Genomic DNA, 24483 nt, shown 5'->3' with positions numbered 1-24483 from the left:
GGCTGGACAAAGCTGCAGGAGATCTGTGATGCTTTTGATGGGACTGCTGTCACGTCAAAATGTCACGTGCTGACTTCTCGCTTTACTGTAGATCGGTTATAAGGAGAACACAGGCAGTAGGACTGGCAGTACTAGATGTTGTGTTGGAGTGTCAGGGTGAGGCACCCTGCTGCATCCTTAGGAATGTCTGAATATTCTTCTTCTGCCCCTGCTATATACCCACACCTTTGCATTTCTCTTTTGTTCTAGGTGGAGTCTGGATAAGAGCTGTCAGGAGAGCTTTTTAGCTGGATTGGGCCTACCAAGTGATAGTCATCTTGAACTGCTGTTTTAGAGGAGTGGCACCAAAAAGCCTGTTGTCAGTGCTCTACAGGACAAGTAACACTCCCTGCTTTTTCAGCTGCCCAAAAATCAAGCCACAGATACTGAGCTTCAATCTGGATACGGTAAGCCAGGCCTCAGAAGCCTGCACCCATTGCACGACTGAGTTTAAAATTATTATATTTATCGGCCCGTCATACAACTGCTTTGAACCAAGCCAGGGGAAAAACAGCACTAGAGCACAATGCTGTGTAGCTGACACTCATATTGACAGATCCCTCCCTGTTGTACTAAAATGACAGTAAGTGAGGCCTTGTTAGCACCCTGCTGCGCTGTGCTGATGGTGGGCTGCATTTCAGGAACTCCCTCGGTTAACAGCAGTGCTGAGGCTGGAAAACTGCAGTGGGTCACTGGAAAAGCCCTGCCCACTGCCAGAACTAGCCTTGCTTCTTGGCCATGACAAAAGATTTCTTCGTGCAACTTCAGTTTACTTCCTAAACTGGAAAGTGCAGAAGACATCGCCTGAGCTGGCCAGTTACTTAAGCGAATCAAGTGGCAGTCTGCTTCTTTTACTAGGGTAGAAAAACAAGGATCACAAAGCAATTGAAGTGACAAGTCTCTCCCCCTAAAGATACAGCATCCCTAAAGGTTACTGTATCCCTAATGGGACAGTAACCTCTCAAAAACCTCTTTATCCAGGATGCAGTATCCCTTAAGTATCCCTTTCAAACACCTCATCTTGGGTTTTACCTTGCAATTTGCTGGGCTCCATTTAAGAGAAAGTTTCCCCCAATTAAAACCTTGGTGGCTGGAGAGATGAGGGAGGAAGGGCAGCGTAACTGGCTGCTCGCTCTCCTTTTGCATAGAGATTAAAACCAGCTGGTTGCTCCAGTTGGCCTTTAGGCCAGCATTTGATAAAAATTTGTTCCTTCGCTGTTCCCTTTAAATCCATTCTGGTGTCACGCTCACATGTGCAGCCCTTTCCCATTCCCACATAACCCCCATGCATACTCTTGCTTCTTTATAAAAGTCCATTTGTGGCTTGAAAAGCTCGTATCAAAACCAAAGCTATTTAAATCTCTCATGATTTCTTATGTTTATTCTTTTGGTGTCTGGGCACAGTTGCTACAAGTCTGAGAATGGTTGCTGCTCCCATTGAATTTCTTCCCCTCACCACCCCTAAACCAGGTGACATTTTTAGCCTCAAATTGTATAGCAGGGAGCACGTTAAATGTCGGGTCTGAGGGAAACAACATGGTGGGGCTGCAGCTTTAGGTGCTGCAAACAGCCCAACTCTCCATATTAAAAATTAATATTAAAAATTTTAAAAATTATTATTAAAAATCAGCCAGGTTTTTGGTTTAAAGTGTGAACAGTCCGTCAAAAAGAGCCATGAAATCCATTTTCTGGGTGATGGAATGTACGCCTGCCTAGTTTGCTTCCTATTAGGTTATTAACACTTACTACATCCGTAACTGCTGGTTGTTGAAGGAAGGGCTTAACTTTCTACCAGAACCCTGGGACTAATTAAAACATTGCCATTAGCATTTAATGAGAAAGTTGTTACTTTCACCAGTAAACTGGCTTAGACTCTTAGTCCCATAAAGCACAAATGGCACATACTGAATCATTGTTAACAAGCAGATTTGGGGAAAAAAAAAACAGCCAGAGGAGTGCTGCTTGTTGCATAAGTTAAAAATGATTGGTTTCTTTCTTCTCACTTTCCCCACCAGTACTGGATGTCAGATATGCTAACTGGTATTCATCTCTCAGCAAGGCATCCAGGCCTTGTAGGGCCAGTTCTTTCTTCCAGTAAGACCTTTGCATCATAAAACGGCCTAGACAAAACATCCCCAGGGGAAAATCCCATGCTTATAGGGACTTCCAAGCCAGGGTATAGCACCATTTGCTTGCCTAGCTGCTTGTCCTGGGTGGAGGAGAAGGGCCTGTTAGAAAGGAATGGCCAATACAAACAAAGAAGAACAAATAAGACACCTGAGGCTGTCTCTAAGGAATCTCAGTATCGAGGGTGGGAAAGGAAGAAGTTTTGCTCCTCTTCTGTGCCAGCCTTGGGCAGAGGAGCAGATCTGGTAAGTTTTAGCTCTCTGTATCTGTCAGCCAGTTCTACTGTTTTATTGTTTGTACAGTCACACAGTAAGCTATCCAGTTCTGTCTTCTCTGGTACCAACTTATACCTCATTTAAAGTGGTTGGATTTACACTGAAGAAGTGTCACCTGAGAAGAATGTGGTTGGGAGAGTATGGGTCCTCATTACTAATGTTATAAAGTTTTTAAAAAAAATATCTCAAGCCATTTCACAATGCATTTACAGAGAGAATGGTAAGAGCAGTGAATAGTGCATTTTATTCCAAATGTTTCATTTAACAAAGATTAAATGCACATCTGAACATTGTCACTCTGAGGCACATTTCTAATCTGGCTTTGCTCTTGCTTATAGTGGTATAAATCAAGAATTACTCTACTGAAGTCAGCAAAGTCATTACCCTGTATAAAACTCAAAAGAGAGTGAGTCTGGCTTTTTACCTCTACAGCAAACCCCATTCAATTCAGTACGAATACAGCAGTACATTTAAGTGCAAGGTAAGAACAGAGCCAGTTGGTAAATCTGTGCCCTAAATGCAGTACAGAGTTCTTGAGCTGAATTCTGAGTACTCTTGAACACTGCAGCACTAGATCTCCTTTTCTTGCAGTGTAATCTAGTTTCTTTTCCTCAGAAAGAATTATATTTTCCTTTTTGTAAACGGAGGCCACATGAAACACGTGGTTGTCTCCTGAGCAAAAACCTCGAAGACCGTAGCTTGCATATATTAGAAAAACAACAACCCACAAACTTCTGTTTTGGAGCTAAGTGCAGTTTTTGAGTCTATCAGCATTTTCTATTTCGTACCAGTTTTCTGCATGGTGGAAAATATACACCCTTAGGAGGGTAACAATTGTAATAAGTCGTTAAAAAACAAATTATCTAGGAAAGTAATTTTTCCATTATGAAAGTGGTTTGTCATATATTAGTGAAATGAATTAGTCACATAGCACACCTTTCACAACCTCAGAGAATGAGATTATGGCCCGTACGTTCCCATGTGTAACAGGAGCAGCTCTCTTCTGTGTATGTACACCACTATCACTCCACAGTTTCTGATTATGTTTTATTCATTTGTAATCATAAATCACTCACGAATCAGTCCAAAGCCTAAAACTAACCAAACCAGTTCATATTTCTGGCGTGAGCTATTCTGTTTGCATGTCCCTCCAGATTAAAACGTTTCTTGTTGTGATATGGAAAGATTCCAGGTATGTGGTGTTCAACAGGGAAAGGTGACAGCATGACATTTAGGAGATGTGTGCGTGGGGAAGGGAGGAAGAGTAGCAGGGAAAGAAAGGGACTTTTCCTTTTGATGCACTCAGTAGATGAAAGTCAACTGAGCAATAGTGACCCAATTTATCCTTTGATTTAGCACTCTGCTTTCTGGGGCTGTTCAGAGAAGAGAAGGCTCGAGGGGGATATCATCAATGTATTTATTTATGTATTACATAATACATAAGTGTATTGTCTCTCCAAAGGGAAAGTGTGAAGAAAAAGGAGCCAGGCTCTTTCCAGCAGTGCCCAGTGACAGGACCAGAGGCAACGGGCACACACTGAAACACAGGAGGTGCAGTCTGAACATCAGGAAACACTTTCTCACTGTGAGGGTGACCAAGTGCTGGCACAGGTTACCCAGAGGTGCTGTGGAGTCTCCCTCCTTGGAGATATTCAAAAGCCATCTGGACATAGTCCTGGGCAACTGGCTGTAAGTGACCCTGCTTGGGCAGGGAGGTTGGACAAGGTGACCTCCATAGGTCTCCTCTGACTGTGACACTTCTGTGGTACTATGATGCTGCTTTGGTCTCCTGTCAGTGAGAAAGTGAGGCACTGCACTTTCTTGGAGACTCCCTTCAGTCAGGAACAGCAAATTTTAGAAATGCAAAGGGTGCTTCAGCAGCCAGCAGCTCTGGAAGACACCCCCAACCAGCACTTAGAATTTGTAGTGGGAAGGAATTAAATGCATGCAGGGTCAGGATGGGCAAACCTTACAAATTAACAGAAACAAAGCAGGAGTGCACGAATCACATATTACTTCCACTTCAATCAGTCCCAGTAACATTCCTATCCTTGTTTCAGGGGGGGAGAGCTGTGACATAGCTAATAAATATACTTAAAGTATCACCTGCTGACTACAGCTTTGTGCCAGTGGCACTGGGAGCACAGGAGGGATGCTGAGAACTACTTTGAAAGGACTTGTTGTGCAAAAGCAAAGCAGAGAAATCTGGATGCCTGAATTTTATGACATTTAATTTCAGTGCAGACTGCTGAGGTGGTGTTCTGGGGTTATAATCATGTTTTTCAGACTGATACACCGTGTCATTCTCCTGCAATTGCAGCTTTAATGTACAAGTAGCAAGTTTTTGTCTGTCATGCTGAAAATACGAGTTACAAAGAAGGCGTTTTTTCATACTCTGCTGTAGACAACCCTGTTATCAATAATGCCTTCATCTTTGATGGTGCCATTGGCAGTGGGGAGGGAGCTCTTCACATCTGGCTCTATTCTGCCTCCACTTCCAATGCACACAAGTGCCTGCAGCTGAAAAGCTTCATGCTAAAGTGCCCGGGTTTCTCTGATGGAGCCTCAGAGAAGCACCGCTGGGGTTAACATACTGTTTTGCCCAGGCACATACAAGTGTATTGCAGAAGGCACTATGCAAATAGTGTTCACAGAGTTTATAATTTCCTGTTGGAACAGCAAAGAAAAGGAGGTCATTGATTTAAACCAGAGAATACAAATGATTTCCTGCCCACAAAGCTGCCAAATGCTTGGAGTTATTGATTTTTTTTTTTCCTCCCTGCTGCTAACCAAACACTTCTGGTCCTGTCATGGGCATCATCAGCTTATTGACTAAGTAAACATAACGCATTAAGCTGAACATTTTAAAAATAATAGAAAATTACGGTGGCTATAGTAAAAAAAAAATCTGCATTCCAAAAAAATAAAAATAAAAAGGAGAGGAAAAACAGTTCCTGAAGTTAATTAACTTTTTTGGTAGATTCAAGTTTCTGGAATTTAGGTTTGCATCCGAAAGAGAGAGAAAGGAATAAACTGAAAGAACAGTGGGAAAAAAAAAAGCAAGCCCTTTCCTAAAGAAGCCAAAAAGGGGAGCGTGCAGGGAAGTGGGTACTTCATATTTTAAGACCCCAAGGAAAAGAAAACATTATTGCAAAATTTGCGGTTGAAAGGGGTAAAAAGGTGTGCCAGCAGCAGGGTAAAGGCATGCTTTTATTTATTTATTTACTTATTAGCAGCAGGAGGGCTGTGCTGTTGTCTGAATATGGTTTTTGAAGGCAGAGCCGAGCACAGCTGACGCCTGCCCTTGGAACGTGCCAGTTTGAAGATCGCGTGTACGGTATTAATAAATGTAGAACAATACTTGCTGTCAACTTGGTTACAAGGCAGTAGCTCACTGAAGGGGGCCTGACAACGTCAGAAAGCATTAGACCAGAGGCAGCAACTGCTTTGTACGCTACAGCTGAACCCAAAAGATGAATTGATGCCCTGGCTCTGACTTTAAGGCATCTGTCTGCTCTGGAGAGCATGTGTGTGTCTGAAGAAGCAGGAAACAAGTTGCTTTTCTCTCCTCCTCCAGCCATCTGCCTGCACACGGAAGGCAAGGCGCAGGACGCGAGAGAACAAACCGTAGCGTGTTGCAAACGGACAGGGATGCCTTGCAGACAAGATAATTTTCAAAAGTAGGAGCACACATTCAGGAGTGGTGTTCAGAGGCAACTCTGACCAGCAGGGAGATGGCTCCCAGGCCGGGACGTGGCGAAGAGGGCTGCCTCTCCCCTGGGGCTGGCTTCTCGCTGCCCTGGCCAAGAGCCTGGTGGTCCTTTGGTGTGAGAGCGAGCGAGCAGCAAGGCAAGAGCCAGGCAGAAGAGACACCAGGAGGGAAGTAAACAAGCAGATTACAAAGTGATGAAAAGTCAGGGTATCAGCCTGCTATGGTGACTTAGAAGAAGGTGTGACCGTTTCCTCCACCCCCTCACCCTCATGCCTGTCGACGGAAGAATACTATTAAGGCAGGTAGTCACAGATTATTAATGACCTGTTAACAGCTTCTTTAATTTTCTAATAAGTGCCAGCTGCAGCTGCTGTAATTATTCTGCTGGTCCTACAAGACGCCCTGTGCCAGGCTGCAAAATACTTTTTTTTTTTTTTCTGGAACACATTATCATGCCTCTTAACATGCGTGTACTGCACACGAGCGATTTCATACCTAAGTAAAATTACGTCTCAGGCTGTCAGAGCGTTTTGCAGCCATTAAATGTCGCTGTCTTCCAGCAAAGTAGGGACCAGGAAGCGTTTAGCCACTTATTTTTACATGTGTGAATTGAGACACCTGAAGTTTATGGTTTTGGCCACAGTGATACAGTGAGTCAGCCCCTGAGCAGCTTGTGAAACCTGGGAGCACCATCTTCTGCTTTGCCTGTGCTGGGGTCATGTGAACTGCAAAAGCCACAGATAAATTGGAAGTAACACTGAGCAGGGGCTTTGTCTCTCTAAGCAGAGGTCCCTGGGAGTAACATTGCATAAAAGTGATGGTATCTCTTTATCACTCTTCCTAATTCCCACAAAGAGCTGAGTAGCATGCAATGAGAAAAGAGAACAAAAACAAACAGAAAAATGTGTGTGTTGTGGTCAAAGGCAAAGTCTTTTCTCTGCAGCCTTCCTCTTAAGAAGTCTGTGGGCATGGATCCCTGCCAGCGTCATTAGCAGGAGTGATTCCCCGCTGACTGGTCCTGTTTCCTTTTCTAATGCATCACAGCACACCTCGGTGTCTCGTGTGTGCCACATTTGTCAAATTTAATCGTGTTTAGCCCTTGGTAATCTAGCATTTGATCAACAAACCCCACAAACGAGTATTTGAAGATTATGGTAGCAATAAGTTTATGAGGAAATAATGTATGCTGTTAGCAGCCCTGCTCAAAAGCCACTAGTGAGCGTGTGTCTTGGAAATGCCATAAAGCAGCCTAATTTTCAAAGATCCCAGCACTTTCAGGAAACAATGATCCTGTGAAGGTATCGCCTGTTGAGCACACACAAAGCACACGACACTTTGAAAAATTTCATCCATCAACAGTACGTAAAAGTGTGGTTTGTGCTTTTGTCTGTCTCTTGACCTGCCACACCTCCTTGTTGGGCAAAGCCCTGCACTGCAGCTCCAAGAAGGGCTTGTCCCCGTGTCCCTAAAGGTAGGTCCGCTGTAGGAAGCAGCCCTGGAGTTGCGCTGAACCTGTCTGGGCTGGTACGTTTTAGCCTAAGACGGGATGGTGCATGGGCAGGGACACAGCCCACATCTGGAGACCAAGTGCCCGACCTGGCACAGGCTTCCTGGGAAGTCATTCCATGTTCTTCTGCCACAGCTCTGCAAAATGAAAAAAAATCCCTGCCTTCCCTCGCAGGAGCTGTAGAAGGACCTAAGATTTAGTGAACAGAGACATCATTTAAAGCATTAAACAGAGATATTATTTTTTCCCTCAAATCTTTCCCCACACATGTTCTGAGGAGGAAAGCATGGATTGCAGTCAGCTGTTCTCTGAAATTCCTTTTGCCCTGACTCATTTTTGGAAAAGAAGCTGATTCACATCCAGCTGTCTTGTGAGCATCCAGCATATCTTCCTTTTCCCAAGGGTGGATGGGTAAATCGGTAGCTACTCCTCAGATCAGGTTAAAAGGTCTGACTCCAGATGCTGCACACTCAAACGGTGTGGCAGGTTCCACCACCTCCTTTGCCCCTTTGCTCTCTCCATCTCCATCTCACACAGCTCTCTGCCCAAGTTAACAAGCTCGATCTGTCTGAACAGAAACCTTCAAGTATTGTGGGAGTTTCTTTTCTTTCTTTTTTTCTTTTTAATGGTTCCCATCATAACTTTCTCTTCCCTTTTTGTCTTTCTGAGAATAGAAAGTTTCTAGGTCAGAATCCCAGTTGGTCTTGTGCTGTTTTCGGTGTTCAATGCTTATTAAAAAGTCACGAGTCTTTGAGGTTATTTTTTCCCCAGATCTTAATTTGTGTTAACAGATTTAGCTGATACTGAACCAGTTCTGCTCATATGGGCAAGGACCAACTTCTGGAAACGATCCAGGTGTCCAAGATGTTCGAAAGTAATTAGTTTTCCTTAAAGCCTCAGGCTTTAAGTGTTGATCTGATGTATTTCAAAGGGGCTTGACTTTCAGAAGAAGGGTAGGGTCAGCATTTTCTGAAGGAGGGGCCCTTCTGGGGAGGGCGTAAAGATGGGCACTGAAATAAACTTACCACATCTGAGAATCTGTGGGGATTTAGAGTAGCATTTTATTTATGTTTGGTTTTCAGTAGGAAGTATGAATAAGAGCAAGGTGTTTGTGCAGTGCCAGAAGTATGTACTGCTATAATACTATATAATAAAAGGCATTATATCAGCCAGATGTTTGGCCTTAGGGCTGCAAACCTTCCCGTGTCCACTGATGTTTTTAAAGGCTTTGTAGATCAGGGTCCATGCTGATGGCAGCAGAGTAGATCGCATCTTTTACCCCCTCATTTCCAGAAGCAGACACATTACAAGAGAACAAGCATCATGTGATTTACACTATGTTCCTGCCTTAAACATTTTTTCCCTGTGACTGCCTCCTTTGGCATTCCTTGAGGTCACTGTCTACTGCATGCCTATTCGATGCATGTGGATCGTATTATTGAAGTTAGTAAGACTGCAAACAGGCATAAGCCTTATCAGGATTGGAGCTAGAGACTGTAAACTTCCAGGCAGGTACTAACTTCTAACGTAGCCATGTACAGTTCCTAGCCCAGGGGTGTCTTCTGTGAACTTTTGTGGCCATTTTCTCTTAATAAGGCAAAATGTGACCTGTTAGCCAAGAAGGTTATTACAGACTCCTTGTGTTTCCTGATGGTTTTTCCCCATCTCAGGATTTAGTAAGTTGACTTAAAGCTAGATAGGTCATTGATTTTGGCTTTGAGAACTTGTCAGTGTCTTTGGCGTAATTAATGCATTGGACACAGAGAAATGCCCACAGACTGGCAAGAGAGCTAAGCAGTTACCACTGCACAGAAAGCACTGCAAGATCTTTGTTCCATGAGAAATGGTTTGGTACTCTTCGCTGATCACTGATCAGGTTCAGTGAGCCTGTTCTAGGAAACTATACATAGAAAATACACATCACACAATGAAAACCTCCCTGGCTCGACAGTCCAGTTCTGCTAAGCTCCTGCTGAGCACAGAGCGCTATTCCCTCTCATCCTGACAGCACGAGACAGCCAAAGGACTATATTTGCTATTTCTTTATGTGATTCTTTTGTTTTAACATGCCCGTTTGGAAGCTGGGCCGTGACGCATGCTGTGGGCAGGCATGGGTACAGCGTAGAACAGTTCTTTTGAACCTCGGATTGCAGCACTCCTGACCTCACTCCCAGCAGCAGGGAAGCCAAGAAGCTGTCCTATAAGTTTTCTCAGGTAAACTCTTCACTCTTAAAACCATAAACACCACTGATCTTTTCTTCCTGCACCTTGGATGCAACTTTTTCATTTACCCTACTTATGAAATCTTTCTCTTAAATCCTTTGCAATTCACCTCTAAAAGGTGAACATTCGCACCTTCCTGCCCCCTCCATGGTGTCCAATTACAGAAACATACAATTAGGGATGTTAATGACAGATTATTAGGCATTAACCTATAATGCTGTGCTCCAATAACAGCAAAAATGGGTCACACTGTAGGTATAATTATCCTGCCTCTCCAATAACACGCCCTAGTTGTGCTGCTTTTCGGCGATATCCCTCGTATTTCAGTACAAAGCATGGGCAGCTCTAGTTGTCTTGGAGGATCATCTGGAGTGGGTTGTTGAACTGGCTGGCACGTGAGCCTGGCCTTCAAAAAGACTGAAAAAACTAGACTGTAGCTTTTTGCAACTTAGAGAAAAGTAAAAAAAAGAGTTTGGGCACGTGCCTTCATTACCTGCAGTTAGGAAGACGGACTCCATTTCACAGAGGGATAAACCAAGGGATGGCAGGAGAAGGCTCCTCGGACAACAGGAACAGTGGCCCCACCGTCTCTGTCTGCCTGGCACTGGGGAGGTGCAATGATCTGCTGGGGAAGAGGGCACAAATGTCTGTAGGCTCCACATCAGGCTTTGTCCTAACTGAGCAAGCCACCCGTGTTACAGCGTGTGCCCTGGGAGATGTGATACAGCTACACGAATGAGGTGGCTGTTTAGAGTCCTTAATCACTCTATTGACTGCTTTCACTTTCCTTGTTAATTAGCTAGCAGCAAAGGCAGAAAATAAAGTTAATGCAGTTTCCTGGCTTGCCAGTAATCTTCCTCGTAGATAGAGTTGTCCCTTCAGAGCATTTTAACCAGGCTGAGTTAGCATTTCTAGGAACCAATCCAGAAGGAGACCCTAGAAGGGACCATTTCAAAGCTGGCTGAAGAGGTGTTTTACCTCCCTAAATGCCAAAATTTTCAGCACATCTGGAGAAGAACCACTGAGAAAAAAAAAATATTGCTCCTACTTTTGGTTTGACTGTGAATTAAGCAAACTTCTTTCCTACCAGTTGCTGAGGTTTTGGTGAAGGCAGATTGTACACGCAAAGTCTTTGGTATTTCTGAGCATGCTGGCAGGGGGCACAATTTGTGCTGTTACTTCTCAGAAATGAGGTAAATAGTATGTTGAGACTATTTCTGTGAAAAAGGGGAAAATAATATGCTGAAATGATGAGCCTGTCAAAACACTTGTGCTCTACTGTCCTCTCTTTGGTGACTACCAGTGATGAAGGTGTTTTGTAGAGAGCAAGTGTCAAGAAGCTGTCTCTGAAGTGTTGTCCTAGCATGTTATTAGTATGGAAATTGGCTCACACCCAGGTGCCTTATGGATCTTACAAGATCAATGGATGGGCATGAGAGCAAGAATGTGAAATACAAGTGTGTGCTTGTGCTTGTGTGTGGTTTGCCTGACATTACCCTCATCTCCTGTGACTTCCATGACTACCTGGGTGGCTTGCAGAAAAGCTGGACCTGGGGCTGACTCAAATCCCACCAGCCCAAGGGAGAGTTTTGTTGCAGAAGGGTTAGACAACAGTTCCAGCCTTGAAGTTAGACACTCAGGTCTGCGTTCAGGCCTATTGATAAGTTTTAATTTAATTTAATAGTAGTCTTTCGCCACACACATTTAGTGTGTCATGCCGACACCTCAGGACTATAGTGGTTCAAAATGGTTTACAGGCTCCCAGCTGCTGGTACTGGTGGCCTGGCAGTGTATTGTCTTGGCCAGGTGGGTAGGCAGTGGCCCAAACTGAGATAGCCAGCAGCGATCACACCGAGTTTGCATGGATCAAGTTGCTTCTCTCTGATTTCAGAGCAATATTATTGTTTACTGTTTGGTCTGCGATAGCACCCAGAAGCTGGAGGTGCTGGTGGAGCTTGGTAACGCCAGGAGGAGGAGGAGAAGGAAGAGGAAATGCCTTCCCCGAAGAACCTGCAGCCCCAGCTCCCTCACTCGGGTCTGAGGCAAATAAAATGAATGTTTGTGGCTTGATGAAAATGCCCTTGCTTCACCGCTACCTGCCTGTGGTGGAGGTGCCTGAGACCAGCCTCTGCCACACGAGTTTCAGAGACCAAAAGAGAAAAATCCGAATTTGCTGAAATAAGGGAGACTCTCTAAAGCCTAGCCTATTTTTAGATCCTTCTCTGTGGAGAAAACAAAGTCTAATTAAAACCAGACTTTATTGTTGCAGTAACCCACCATTTCACATGTGACCCTGGGAGTCTTCCACCTCTCTGGGTTTGTTAAATCCTGTTGTTAACTGCCTGAGTCCTCCCTAGTTTGAAAGTCAAGCCTGAATACTACCTTCTGCACCATATCTTACTATTTTCAAGGCACAAAATGAACAGCACCCTTAATAGGAAGCTCTGCTCTTCAATATTTATTTTTAGAGAACACTGATTATAATGATTTACTGTCTCTTCTTTTGGTAACTGTCGGCTCGGTGGTTTTGTGTGTGCTAATCTCCACTTAATTTTTCTTACCGCTGCAAATAGCACGGGGGAAAAGATGTTTTTGCAGAACAGCGTAGCTTGGAAATTGTGCTTTTTTAATTACCGGCTGTGAAGAAATCTGTTTTTTTCCACCAGTTGACTTGCATACTTTTTAGTAGTTTAACAGGTTCTGAGGGGAGATCTCTGCACAGATAGCAACGTGACCTGCCCTCCTTAGGAGGCAATGGCACGGTGTATCTATAAGGTTCCCCTAAATGCATTGTCTCACAGTTACTCCCTTTGTGGCAAGTGAAGTCGAGGGGGTTTATTCCTTCTCTTTAATAGCCCCTACGCTTTGCAAGCTGTAAGTAATGCTCTAGATAGACTCAGGACAGGAGGCGAGCCTCTGGGCATGTCTCTGCTTCCCTTCCCTAGCAAGCCACCTCTGTGGCACTTCAGCAGAGCAGCAGATGGGAGCAGCAAACACGGCTGGCCAGAGGCAGAAATCCTAGCAATGAGGACAACAGCTCCTTACTACGTTTCAGTCTTCCTTAAGCTGACACCATTAGTATCTCCAGTGTCACCACTCAGCAGTCATCATTCCGAGGGATGCTCCAGGATTTGGATGCAGTATCTGGACATCCATGCTGCAAGGGACCATGATGGCAGGGTAGGGGAGCAGCAGCCCCCCTGTAAGGGATGCACTGGGCTCCAAGGACATCTCTGTCCTTGCTTTTGGAAGCTAACAGGGAATTGTGGGATCAAAGAGAAGGTTTGCAAGGTCTCGAGAGGCTTGTTAAAACGCGTAGCTCTGAACCTCTTCCCGCAATGCGCTGTCATGGGACTGGCTTGGGAAAACAGCTGAGAAACAAGTGGGAGGAGAGCGTCAAGGGCTAGCCTGGGGATGGGGTGGTCCAGCCTGTGGACTTCCCGCTGTGGCCGAAACCAAGCAACGGAGACATCCTCTGTTACAGCAGTGAGGACCTTCGCAGAGCCAGTGTGGGCTGCGCAGCTTGGGTGCACCTCGGCCCCCCGCGTCACCAGGACCAGCAACGGGCGACGGCTGCAGGCAGGGGCAGCGCATCAGGAGCGGCCGGGAGCGCTGCACGAGGCAGCAGCGCTTACTGGGATGGCTGTCTCTCAGCTGCCAAGCTCCCTGGCCAGGTGGCACCGTCCTGGCACGGCACCATCGAGGTGCTCGCAGCCACTGACCTGCTGAGAGCAGAGGCGATGGTGAGAGCGCGCACAAGCACGTGACCGATCAGCACGAAGGTCCTCTTGCCTTCTGTCCCCCTTGTTCGGGTGCGAGCAGACCGTGAGACCTAACAAACCTCAAACCCGCTGACAGTGGGTTGCAGAGCCTCTGATTTCCGCCCTTTGCTAGGCAGGTCCCTGAGCTCTGCTCAAAACCTCCTCGCTGGTGCAAGAACTGTGCATCTTCCCACTTTTACTCAGCAAACTGCCGCTGGCACCCCCCACCCTCACATTTGCGTTCAGTTACCCTGAATTTCATCACAGAAAGCAAATTTTGCCTGGCTGGAACTTTGAAAGGGGCACAAACAAATGCCACGGGTCACAGCCTGTCATACCTGATCCGCTCTCCAGATTTACCACCTGCTTCGTTTTCCCTCCCTGTTATGTGGTGTTGGTGTCGGCTCCTTCTCCTGGCCCAACAGATCTTTCAGGAAACTCGGTCATTAATCAGATTTTGCAGTTTGGGGCGGGGGGAGATAGCGTTATAAATTGGGATTTAAGGAGAGTTGAAAACACAAGCAGGCGAGCAGGAAGTTCTCGCTGTCCTTGTGAAATGACTGTCACCATTTCTCTGTAAAAACACACTCTGCTGCAACTTCTTTTGCTGCTCAAGTTCCCCAGGGGAAGTGAAGAAGAAAACTCGTCAGAGAAACAGATCAGGAGTCAGAGAGGTGATAACTGACTGTACCAATGGCACAATTTGGGGATTTTTGGGCATCAAGTAGACATAATACCCACATGCTTCTCTGGGTTGCTACCATTACTAACCGTCCATAACTTTGAAGTAAATTAAACAGCAAACTTAAATATTAAGAGCTCTTAAAATCAAGGGAATTAGTTAATAAGGAGAGCCTTCGACTAAGGAATAGCATTACGATTTAATGCTAGTGCCGACAGGGCAGTAGATGAAAGTTGTACCCGGGCTGCTTTCCTTTGGGCTAGGGGACGCAAGAGGTGACGTACGGGCATGTCAGCAGAGCGGCGAGCAGAGGAAGGCTCCTGCGTCACCCTGGCCCGGCCACAATGGGAAGGAGCCCTGACACTTGCCTCTCCACCCTCTCTAAACTGTGGTTGTCGGCTGAGCAAGCCCTGACTAACGCATACCCAAGGGATGCTAGAGGTGGTTTGCACAACAGGACTCCAACAGCCTTGCCCAGGTCACATTTCTGTAACTGGTTTGGGCCTTGGTTTATTAACCAGCTCTCGATGAGTGTAACACTTAGGTCACACCACCATGGCACGAGGATCGAGGTGTGAAGCCTTTGCGATTAGAAATCCCATACAGCTTTCCCAAGTCCAAGATGTCTATGTGCCTGCATCAAAAAGCGCAGCCTTTCACTAATTTTTTTTTTTAATTTTAATTGCTGTCAAGGCCATTCCTCCCTGCCATCCCAGCTGCAAGAGAAGCAAGAGCATAAGCTGATACTCAGGTGCTCGGTCAAGTCCCATCCTGCCACAGCCTGAAGCAACGTGCTACTCCCCCACTGACGACTCAGCTCCTAACTCCTAACTCACTCAGCTCCTAACTAACTAAGACTCCTACTAACCTGCTGTGGGCAGGAGCGTTAGCTCAGGCTCTGCAGGCCGCACCGTTCCCCTCTTACCCAAACTGTGAAAGTGTTTAGTAGATTAACTTTCTCAGAGGTGTTTCTTATTCTGCTGGGTCATTCATTCAAATGCCAACATTGTGACTCATTAAAAGGGCAAGCTTGGGCTGGGGGGGGTGCAGGAAGGAAGAAGAATAGCTTGCCAGAGCCTTCCTGTTTACCCACAGCTTGGGAAAAAAAGCAACACAACAGAACACACACACCCTGGCTCCATTATCTCTGCTGGCACAGCAGCGGCTTGGCTCTGTCCCTCACCACTCCGGGCCAAATCCAGCCCGTGTTTACTTTAGAGGAGTTTACTCGATGGAGAAGTCGGGCCCCCGAGCCTGAATGCTCGCAGTGTGCGAGCGAGCGCGCCGGCACCGGGACCCCCGCGACAATGTGCCGCCGCGCTGGCCCCCAGCCACGCCGGGGAGGTCATTTTCTTCTCGGCAATTAGCGAAGTGGTGGCATCGCTAAAAAGAAGCTGAATAAACACATTGAGCCCGGCTGGGTCCCCGGTTTGCTCTGTTCTCACCACCCTTCCTTCTGGGCGCGCGGTGGGGCCCAGCGAGCGAGGGCCCGAGGCCTGCGCGCTGCGCTTTCATTCAGGCCTGGTTGGAAAGGGCTTTTAGGAGAGAGGAGGAGGGGGGGAATAACCCTTTAGCTTTCTTCTTTTACAACAAATGTCTTCCCTTTTTCTTTTCAGGGAGGAAAAATGCCAGCTTCTCTAAGAAAACTGAAGCAAATGGCTGTTTTCATGGGACTGTTCAGCAGCGGGGGATGCGTCGTGATGTATAATCTTATGCAAAGTAAGTCTTGGTGCTGTCAGCAACCTTATTTCTCCTCTGTCCCTTTCATTTGCTTTTGTGTAGCGGGGAAAATAGCAGCGTGCGAGATGTGACAAGCAGATGAAGTTAAGGGAAGCGTGGCTGGGCCTCTGGGCTCTGCCTCTGTGGGCTCCGCTGTGTTCAGCCTCAGGGCTGCTGCACGCCTTTCCAGAGGTGCACATTGCATGGGAAGCAGGCTGCTGCGGTCAGGGGAAAGTCTGGTTTCTGAGGGGTTCCTGAAGTGAAAGCTTAGGCAGTAACACAGGTTTTGTTTCTCACTGGGCAGGGAGAGAGGACCATCTGTGAGAAGGTGTTAAAGTCTAGTGGTTTTTATCTGTACATCTCTCTGTGGTTCTGGCCCTCAAACACAACGTGCCTGTGAAGTTTCTCCTGAATGAAGGGCAGATAAGAGCGCTCGGCACTGAGAAGACCAGGACAAGGAGAGAAGAGCTAGACAGGTGCCACTGCTGTTTATAGACAGCTCTAGCTGCTGTGTGTCTTTGGCCAAGAATCTGAATTATTAGTCCAAATGATAGAGGTTTATTTTCTCTAAAATCGTTTCTAGATGTTTAGCATCAGACCAGAAATAGGCTTTGCCTCTCTCTTGTGCCTCTCCCGTGCTGGTACTATCAAATGATACTGCTTTGCACCTACCCTTATATCAGAAGATGCTGCCAGAAAAGTGCAGCCAAGCCTGTTCCTCAAGCCCCCAGATAAGCTCTGAAACCTCCCCTTCATTTTACACGTGTTAATAACAAATCAGACAAGGCTGGAAAGCAGGCTTTGATTTTAGGCAGCTCATGCCCTCTAGCTCTGGAGTACCTGGCAGATATATGGTCCTCTTTAAAATATTGAATCTGGCTTCAACGAGGACTTTAGCATTTTTTAATTTTCAGCTTCAGCATTACCTACAAATTGCTGGGCGGGGGGCGAAAAGTCACCCCCTGTGCTATACAGAAAGTCAACTGCTATTACAGTCAGGTAATCCTATTTCTACTCCTTCTCCTCACCCACACCCTCCTCACAGGAGCAGTCTCCTCAGCCAACCCCAGCACCCTTTCAGCTCTCCTACCGAAAACGTGTGGACAAATGGATTAGTCAGGCACTTTATGTCCAATACACAAGATGCTAACACGGAACAGCTGAGAAGGAGCACCAGGAAACTGAAATCCATTTCCCCTCCAACCTGCAGGATGAGCACAATATACTTTTAACACGGTCTGAGTGGCTGCTTGCCATGACCCATGGGCAGTAAAGGGCTGGCGTGCTGTAACCCCTTTTGCTGGAGCTCTGTAGGATGGGCCAGGGAGGACCAGCGCAGACTGCAGCCTAGCAGTGAAATATTCTCCATTCTTAAAGTATTTTCTGTACCTCCTTTAAAAAAAATTGAATTACATTCAGAACATTTTCAGATATTCATCCTTATGCTTCCCCCCCTCTTTTTTTTTTTGTTCCTTTTAGGACATACACATGTGTGGAAAGCAGGGAGACACAGCCATGAGCTGAACCGCGTATCAGTGTGGAACAGGCTATATTCAGAGCCCTCTTCACTTAAGTGGGAGCTGAATAACATTACAGCTCAGAAGTGCTGCTCTGATGTCAGGGTGTGTTTCCTCCTTTAGCCAGGTTTCTCCTAATTAGTAGTTTCAGAGTGTTTTTCGGGGAGGGTGTGGTACTCTGGAGGAAATGTCTTTTTCCTTCTTTTTTTTTTTACTTATGCTTTGATTTTAAGTGGACAGTCTCCTCCCTACCATGTTTCTCTCACCTAGAGGGTTTTGCCAGGACCCAGTACTATCAGCAGGGGCTGGAGCAGCTGAACAGCAGTCCCGACGCCCTGGAAGCCCTGGGTGCTCCCCCCCTCAAGGTGCACAACATCCGACTGACGGATGGGAGTAACCGGGTGGACACGGAAAGAGCACAGGTAACACCGGGGAGGGGGTGTCACAGGGTGGCTTCCCTGGGTGACAAAAGATCAGCTAGGGGATCTTCAGCAGGTCACGCATGACTGGGGGGCACCGGAAGGCAGTAGGGTGGGATGCCAGTTGATTGGGAAGAGGAATGGATTTCCAGAGCATAAATCTATGCTCTAATGCAAGGGACTAGAAACAGCGAGAGTGGCATCTTCATGTTGTGCTACATGGGCACATCACAGGATGCCAAGGGACCACCCAAGCGGGTCAGTCCCCTCCTGATACTGTAAGCCACAAAATAATTTTCAGAAACTCATCAAGATCCATCTTTAAAACAGCAGCTGCCTCCCTCTTCTCCCCCAATACGTCCCACACTAGTTTCTAAAGCTTTATTTAGAACAGAGATTTATAGCTGCTCACCAGCTACGCTGTGGTTTGTTAAAGTCCTTGTAAGTCTGTGCCACAGAGCACAGCTGCCCGGCCCGGGGCTGAGCACTGGAGTTACGTAGATCACTAAGGGATCTCGTCACATTTGAATCATTTTTGTTCCTCCTGGTGACTAGTTTTGAGTCCTGGGGACCAAGCAAGGGCAGTAAGGAGTGTGGCAGATGGTGCAGTGAAGGAGGGGGGCTGTCAGGGCAAGAAAAATCATCCTTTAACCAACTCTCATAAAATTCCACTTGCCATCTCGCTCCAGCCAGGCATCACCCACGTGACACCGTGGGCCAAAACGTTTCCCAATTTCCCAGGTTTTAGAGGTTCTACAAGGCAACATACCCAAGGCCAAAAATGCAAGAAAAAAGCACAACCTCTTATGCTGATTAAGAAGACAGCCTGTCCCACTGATGTTTTCTGGTGTCACCTTTTAAGACTGCTGGTTGCTCGGGTGGCTCAGGGTGAAGTCAAACCCTGCCTTCTACTGAACTCACCCCGGTCACAAAGCACCAACTTTCTTCTCTGCTTTTTCATGCTCATGAGCATTCATGTTCTCATGAAATAAACTAGTTAATCATCATTAATGATTGTGTCCTAGATCAGTTTACTGACTCCACAACATCCCCAGCTCCTGCCTACTGGGCCAGAATCCCTGGCATTTTACTTCTGTGATTGCAGTACCACCAGCAAATGCTACACTGGAAACATTGATTTATTCAAACATTAGACCGAGTGCAATTAGCTGTGGTCGGTGCTGCAGCTCCTGGCTTTGTTTGTTAAAACAACTGAGGGGTAGAATTTGTGACACTGAAAAAAACCAATCATTGAACATCTCCTTGCCTCGATGCATGTTAATGGGGCTGATCTGTAGAGGATATCAGCCTACAGGCTTGTTATGGTTATGGGAAGCTCTAGCACAGTGCAGGTCATCTCTGGATCACCGTGCACTCTGGTAAGGAAAGGTGTTTGCTCAGAAATATTGCAGAGAGCAAGTGGTTTTCACTGGAGGTTGCAGCCATACACACATCAGCCGTTTGAAAAGCTTAGTGAAACTCTGAGATACATTCAAAAAAATAAAATTAGGGTTTAAGTTAAAAGGAGCTGTTGTGTCTTTGACTGTAGCAGGAGTAAATGTCCATTTCAGTAACAGGGTTCACTGAATCTTTAACATCCTTTTACATCTGCAGATAAAGTTACCGGTATCTGGAACAAAATCAGCGGGGTACCTCTACATTAACTCAGAGATGGACCACTCCCATCGATGGTGCGTACTGGGAGAAATGCATAGACACAGGGAGAGAGGTGGTGGGAGAAGAGAGCGGAGCAGGATATTTGTGTTAGTCACCCGTGTTGCCTGAGCACACAAAGGAAGAGGAAATTCGTGTCTGAAGGTCTTGTGAAAGGTCTTACCATCATTGCAACAAAAATGTAAATTAGGTGAGAAATAGATTGAATTCATCCCTGTGAATACAAACAGAACAACATAAGCTGTTCATTCTGTGAAATGTGTTCTACAAACTATAGCTGAGTATATACACAAACATACACACAGGAAGGTGCAGGGCCGTCGAACAGCAGTCCTGACTGTGGTCTAGTATCATGTACTGCAGTCAGGGAATTACCTTACACATCACATCAGAGCCTGTCAAGGTGAGCTAAAAACCATGCAGGATTTTTTCCGAGCTATCCAATAAACACAGTCCTCACAGTTAAAAAAGTGCTAGAACAGGTACGTTACAGTGAAAGGCTGCTCTGACTCCACATCATACAGTAGCAACTTTACATTTTTGTAGCAGTGAAGCCTGAAAGCCTCTCTTGTCAGGAGTAAACTGATTCCTAGAACTGAGCAAAGAATTACTACATTAATTCAAAGTCCGTCCTCCATTGCAAAAGAGGAAATTGCATTAGATGCAAACATCCTCACATGTGCTTTTTCCCTCAGAGTTTCTTAGGCACTGCTGTTAGCTCTGTTTAGAAACCCAAAGCTACATTTTTGCTCAGCTGCCACCAGCCATATGGCAATGTTTTCTTTTCACAATTTGCTGAGCACGACTTACTGTATTTCTTTTCTGAACAGCTATGGGAAGCAAGGTGTAAAATGGAGGGAGGAAGGCACTAGGCTGGGCCTGGAGAGGCTCAGGGCCAGACCCGGCCTCCTCCCTAGTGACCAGAGATCCCCAGCCGCTTTTCTTGCACACCTACGCTTCCCTGGCCACCGATCTGCTCACTCGCCCTCATCCCCTCCTCACAGATGGAGGGGAATAACAGTCCCCTCCTGTTCCACCAAGTTACTGTGAGGATAACTGAAGGCTGCAAGATGTTAAACTATGGCAGTAACTGGAGTGCATACATATCTCTGAGTTTTGTTTGGTTTAAAATGAGCTTTCCATGCATTTCTGCAAGCTTAAGAGGAAAAAAAAGAAACGCATCTTCTGCAAAAGGGTTGTGGCAGAGAAATCTGTCCGACTCAGCCATCTCTGTCAGGGTTTCAGCAGTCACATCGAGCGATCACACAGTGTTCAAACTCCTCCAAGCCCGGATAATTCCTTAGCAACACGGTCTGGCTCCAAGGCTGAGAGGAGCCGAGCAAGGAATGCACCCACAGGATGGAGAGGGAGAAAGGCACCGGCCTGGGGGAGGAACGTCCTGTCTAAAAATAGCTGGCAGGGTTGTATTTGTGTTGCAACAAGTAGGACCATGCATCCCAGACCTTTAAACGTGTGCTGTGGGACGCTGTTAGGGAAAACAGCTTTCAGGACCTTGCACTCACAAACCAAGGTGTAAGAATTTTTAAAAGCAATGAATGTGTGGAATGATTTGTTTCTCCATGCCAACTGTTTCTACACTGACTTTACTACTGCATTAAAAGTAATTGAAACAAGTTAAAAATCTCTTTTGGTTTGTGTCAGCTGGTGCCTTCAGGATGTCACCTTGAAACTGCGGGATGGTCAGAATATTCCGGTTTACCGCTCCCCCGCGGAAAGCATCGGTGTGCAAGAAGGGTAAAAACCAAAGGCAGCTGCTTCTCCACCCCCCACTGAGCCGAAGGAGCCATTAATTGATTGCGTCCCACTGCGTCCATGAATGCACACAGTTGTCACAAGCGACAATTTCATTTAAGTGGGTGCTCTCAAGACAATTTTCTCTATAAGACTGACCTCATCATTGTCATAACTGTGATTTCTTTCTTTTGCTGGTTTATTCATGGGTTCAGCAGAAGCCTAAAATAAATATCTTGCAAAAGACTGGCTGTTCCAGAGGAGTCACGTTATGTTCTTTGTGTGCTGGTATTATGAATTTGAAATAAATAAACGAACTGCCAGGACACTCAGATTTTCTACAACTGCAGCCCGAAGTCAGGACAGTTGGGCTGCTCCGCTGTGGCTAGAATATGGTCAGCTTCTCAGTGTGATTTCCTCACTGCTTCTGTTTTCCCCTGTTTCTCAACAACCTAAAGCAGGGGGGATGAAGCAGTGAAGGTAAAGCTCAGCAGCAGCCCCCTCCACTCCTAATGAATAAGTCACGTATCAGGTAGATTTGCACCCTCACAGCCATCATTAAAAAGTTCATGAGATAGCCAAGGCAACTCATCATAACTTACAATGACGAATAAGTAACATCCAAATTTGAGTCCTAGGAACCCAAAGGCACAGGCAATGCAAAGCTCTTCAAGAGTAATGAGTGTTAGAGAAGGGAGAGCTGGAGCAAAGGATCATTAGAGACCAGCAAGCATTTTCCTGCTCAACAATGCCCCAGCAAACCAGGCAAGGTGCTTTTGAACAAGTCTGCAGAGCAAATACTAAATCAAATGGAGGGAGGGACTAGAGGACCACAGCAACAGCACCTGTGACAAAATGTTTTAGAAGGAAAAAAAAAACCACTCCAGATTTAGTTGGGGATTCACAACGAGCTGCCCAGGATGAACAGCACCTGTGGGATCTGACCCAACCCATATGAATGCCCACCATGCCAGGGGAAGGACTAGGCTGAATCAGGGGGAGACAGCATGTCCCAGCTTTAAGGTTGAAATCACTGCTATCAGGTTTCACAAAACAAAACACAAACTGTGTGATTTAGAAACATGAGCCTTGCACTACTACTAGCAAGAAAACCACCTGGGAGATGTGGAGATCTCCTGGCCACCCAGTGTCTCAGAGCTTGGGCAACTGACTTTTGGTCACTGGAGAAGTTTAGTGGGGACTCAAACAACTGACAAGGAAAAGCCAACTCAACCACTTCACATCCATCTCTTATCACTGCCCTGGCTGCAGCTTTGCCTCATTTCCAATCTTCCAAGCAGCTGTGGCTGTTGAGAGCCATCTCAGCCCACGCAGTCCCTCCTACACGCTGCCGTACACCTGCCCTTTGTCACCGCTGTGCGCTTGGTAAGCCTGGGACCTGCAGTGGCTGCAAGGTGTGCAAGTGTCCAGGAAACCTGGCCACAGCCAGCCCAGCCTGGAACACAGGGCTTGCTTGCTGCCCTCCTGTCTCTTCAGCTGGCACACACACCATCCCTGCTCTGGCTTCACAGACTGCTGCACCACAGTACCACGGCCTGGCCTGGTTCTAACCCTGGTTATCCCAGGCCTGAGGGAGGTATCACCACACAAACCTTATAGTAACACTGGAGATTGTATTACCTTGCTTGGGGGAAGCAGGGCTTGCAAACAGGTTGCATCTCTCACTTTTCCCCTACCAGAGCACCGCCTTTAGCACTCCCAGTCATCCTAACCAACCCATGGCTCATCAAAGCTGTGAAAATATCGTCATACTGGATCAATGTTTCTCTAAATCAAATCTTTAAACCTGGAGAAGGAAGAAAGCGACACACAGAGATGAAAGACAACAGATCAGTGGAGCAGGACCAGAGTAAAACAGCATTCAAATCCCTGCTTTTGTTTTACTACCTAATAGCAAGCGGAATTTCTTACCTCTTGGCCTCAGAAGCCGCTCCATCTATGCTTGAGCTCTTTTTAAGATGCACATATTCCAAGGGAGGAAAAAAAAGCAGCACACCAGCACGCTCAGTACCACGTTGCTTCAGCTCTGTGGCTCCCATTAAATACACCAGAGCCCAGGTGGCTGCTTTCAGAGAGGACACAGGTGCAGCAGGAGCAGCCAGGAGGGCTGGAGCATGCCAGGAAATAGGGAGAGAAAAGGTCTCAGAACTACCAGCAGCTGAAAGCCTAAATAGCTTCAAGAGGGCACCTGAGCACCCCTCTTCCCCTTGCAGCCTTTTCTTCTAAGGAACAGGGGAGCAGATTAGGTTGTATTTAACTTCATTAGGTCATTGAGGCACTAATTCATTACAGTTATATTCTGTTGCATGTCATGCACCAGACTTGATGCAGAAAGTCTACAGAATGTGGAAAAAAGGGACAGGCTGCTTGGGAGGAAGGTTGTCAGAGCATGCAGGGACCTTCAGGCAGGTCATTTCCCCCCTGTCAGACATCAGAAATAACAGCCCTAAGTTTAATGGCAATTATTTCTAGGTTTAATATACACCAAGAAAAAAAAACAGGAAGATTTACATGACTAATGTGACTATATTTATTAATCGCAATGACAGCTTAATTCAGCATCTGTAAATGCTGTATTGTGACAACCTCTACAGTGCAAGCAGCTGCTTGAGAGTGGAAAAGATTATTGGTGCATTTTATATTTGCTGCACAAATTGAATAAATATGTCCTTCAGAAAACTAAAATATCACTCATCCTGCTATATGGGTGTTGAGAAAAATAACTTTACAGAAGTCCTTGGAGAAAAGCAAGGGCATTTGAAGAGGAGACTCCATCTAACATGTCAGGACCCAGTTCCAGCGTATATTTCTAGCTAGTAATCAAAGCCAAGCATGAGGCTGTACAGTCACTGACCACAGAAGTGTTTCAGTTGCAGTAGTTTGCAATGCAGCACTGTACTTTAGCTTTACTACTGATTCCAGTCATCCTGCACCAAACTAGTGTAATTTCTGGAATTCTGTTCAAATTGGTAATGTGGCCTTGAAGAAAGTTTTTTTTTTTAAAAAAAATTATTATGCTTTAAAGTGCTTCCCAATGCATGAAGAACAAAAGAGC

At 46.1% G+C, this 24483-nt stretch overlaps 1 protein-coding gene across 4 annotated transcripts in view; it reads left to right on the top strand.

The window, feature by feature from the left end:
* The window catches only part of COA1 (cytochrome c oxidase assembly factor 1), a 47308-nt gene extending 25645 nt beyond the window's left edge, over positions 1-21663 (top strand). For 3 of the 4 annotated variants that reach the window (XM_068396722.1, XM_068396723.1, XM_068396724.1), the window contains 5 exons: positions 250-446; positions 15943-16045; positions 17833-17984; positions 19596-19672; positions 21318-21663. In XM_068396722.1, coding sequence (XP_068252823.1) covers positions 15952-16045; positions 17833-17984; positions 19596-19672; positions 21318-21414 — 420 coding nt within the window. In that variant the 5' untranslated portion in view covers positions 250-446; positions 15943-15951 and the 3' untranslated portion in view covers positions 21415-21663. Of the gene's footprint in view, positions 1-249; positions 447-9741; positions 9875-15942; positions 16046-17832; positions 17985-19595; positions 19673-21317 lie in introns of all 4 variants that reach the window. The other variant, XM_068396725.1, reaches the window with a different exon arrangement.
* Positions 21664-24483: the final 2820 nt, after the last annotated feature.

This window comes from Nyctibius grandis, chromosome 3 (assembly GCF_013368605.1).
Source record: "Nyctibius grandis isolate bNycGra1 chromosome 3, bNycGra1.pri, whole genome shotgun sequence".
Taxonomy (NCBI): domain Eukaryota; kingdom Metazoa; phylum Chordata; class Aves; order Nyctibiiformes; family Nyctibiidae; genus Nyctibius; species Nyctibius grandis.
This window is presented reverse-complemented; position numbering and strand designations above follow the sequence as displayed.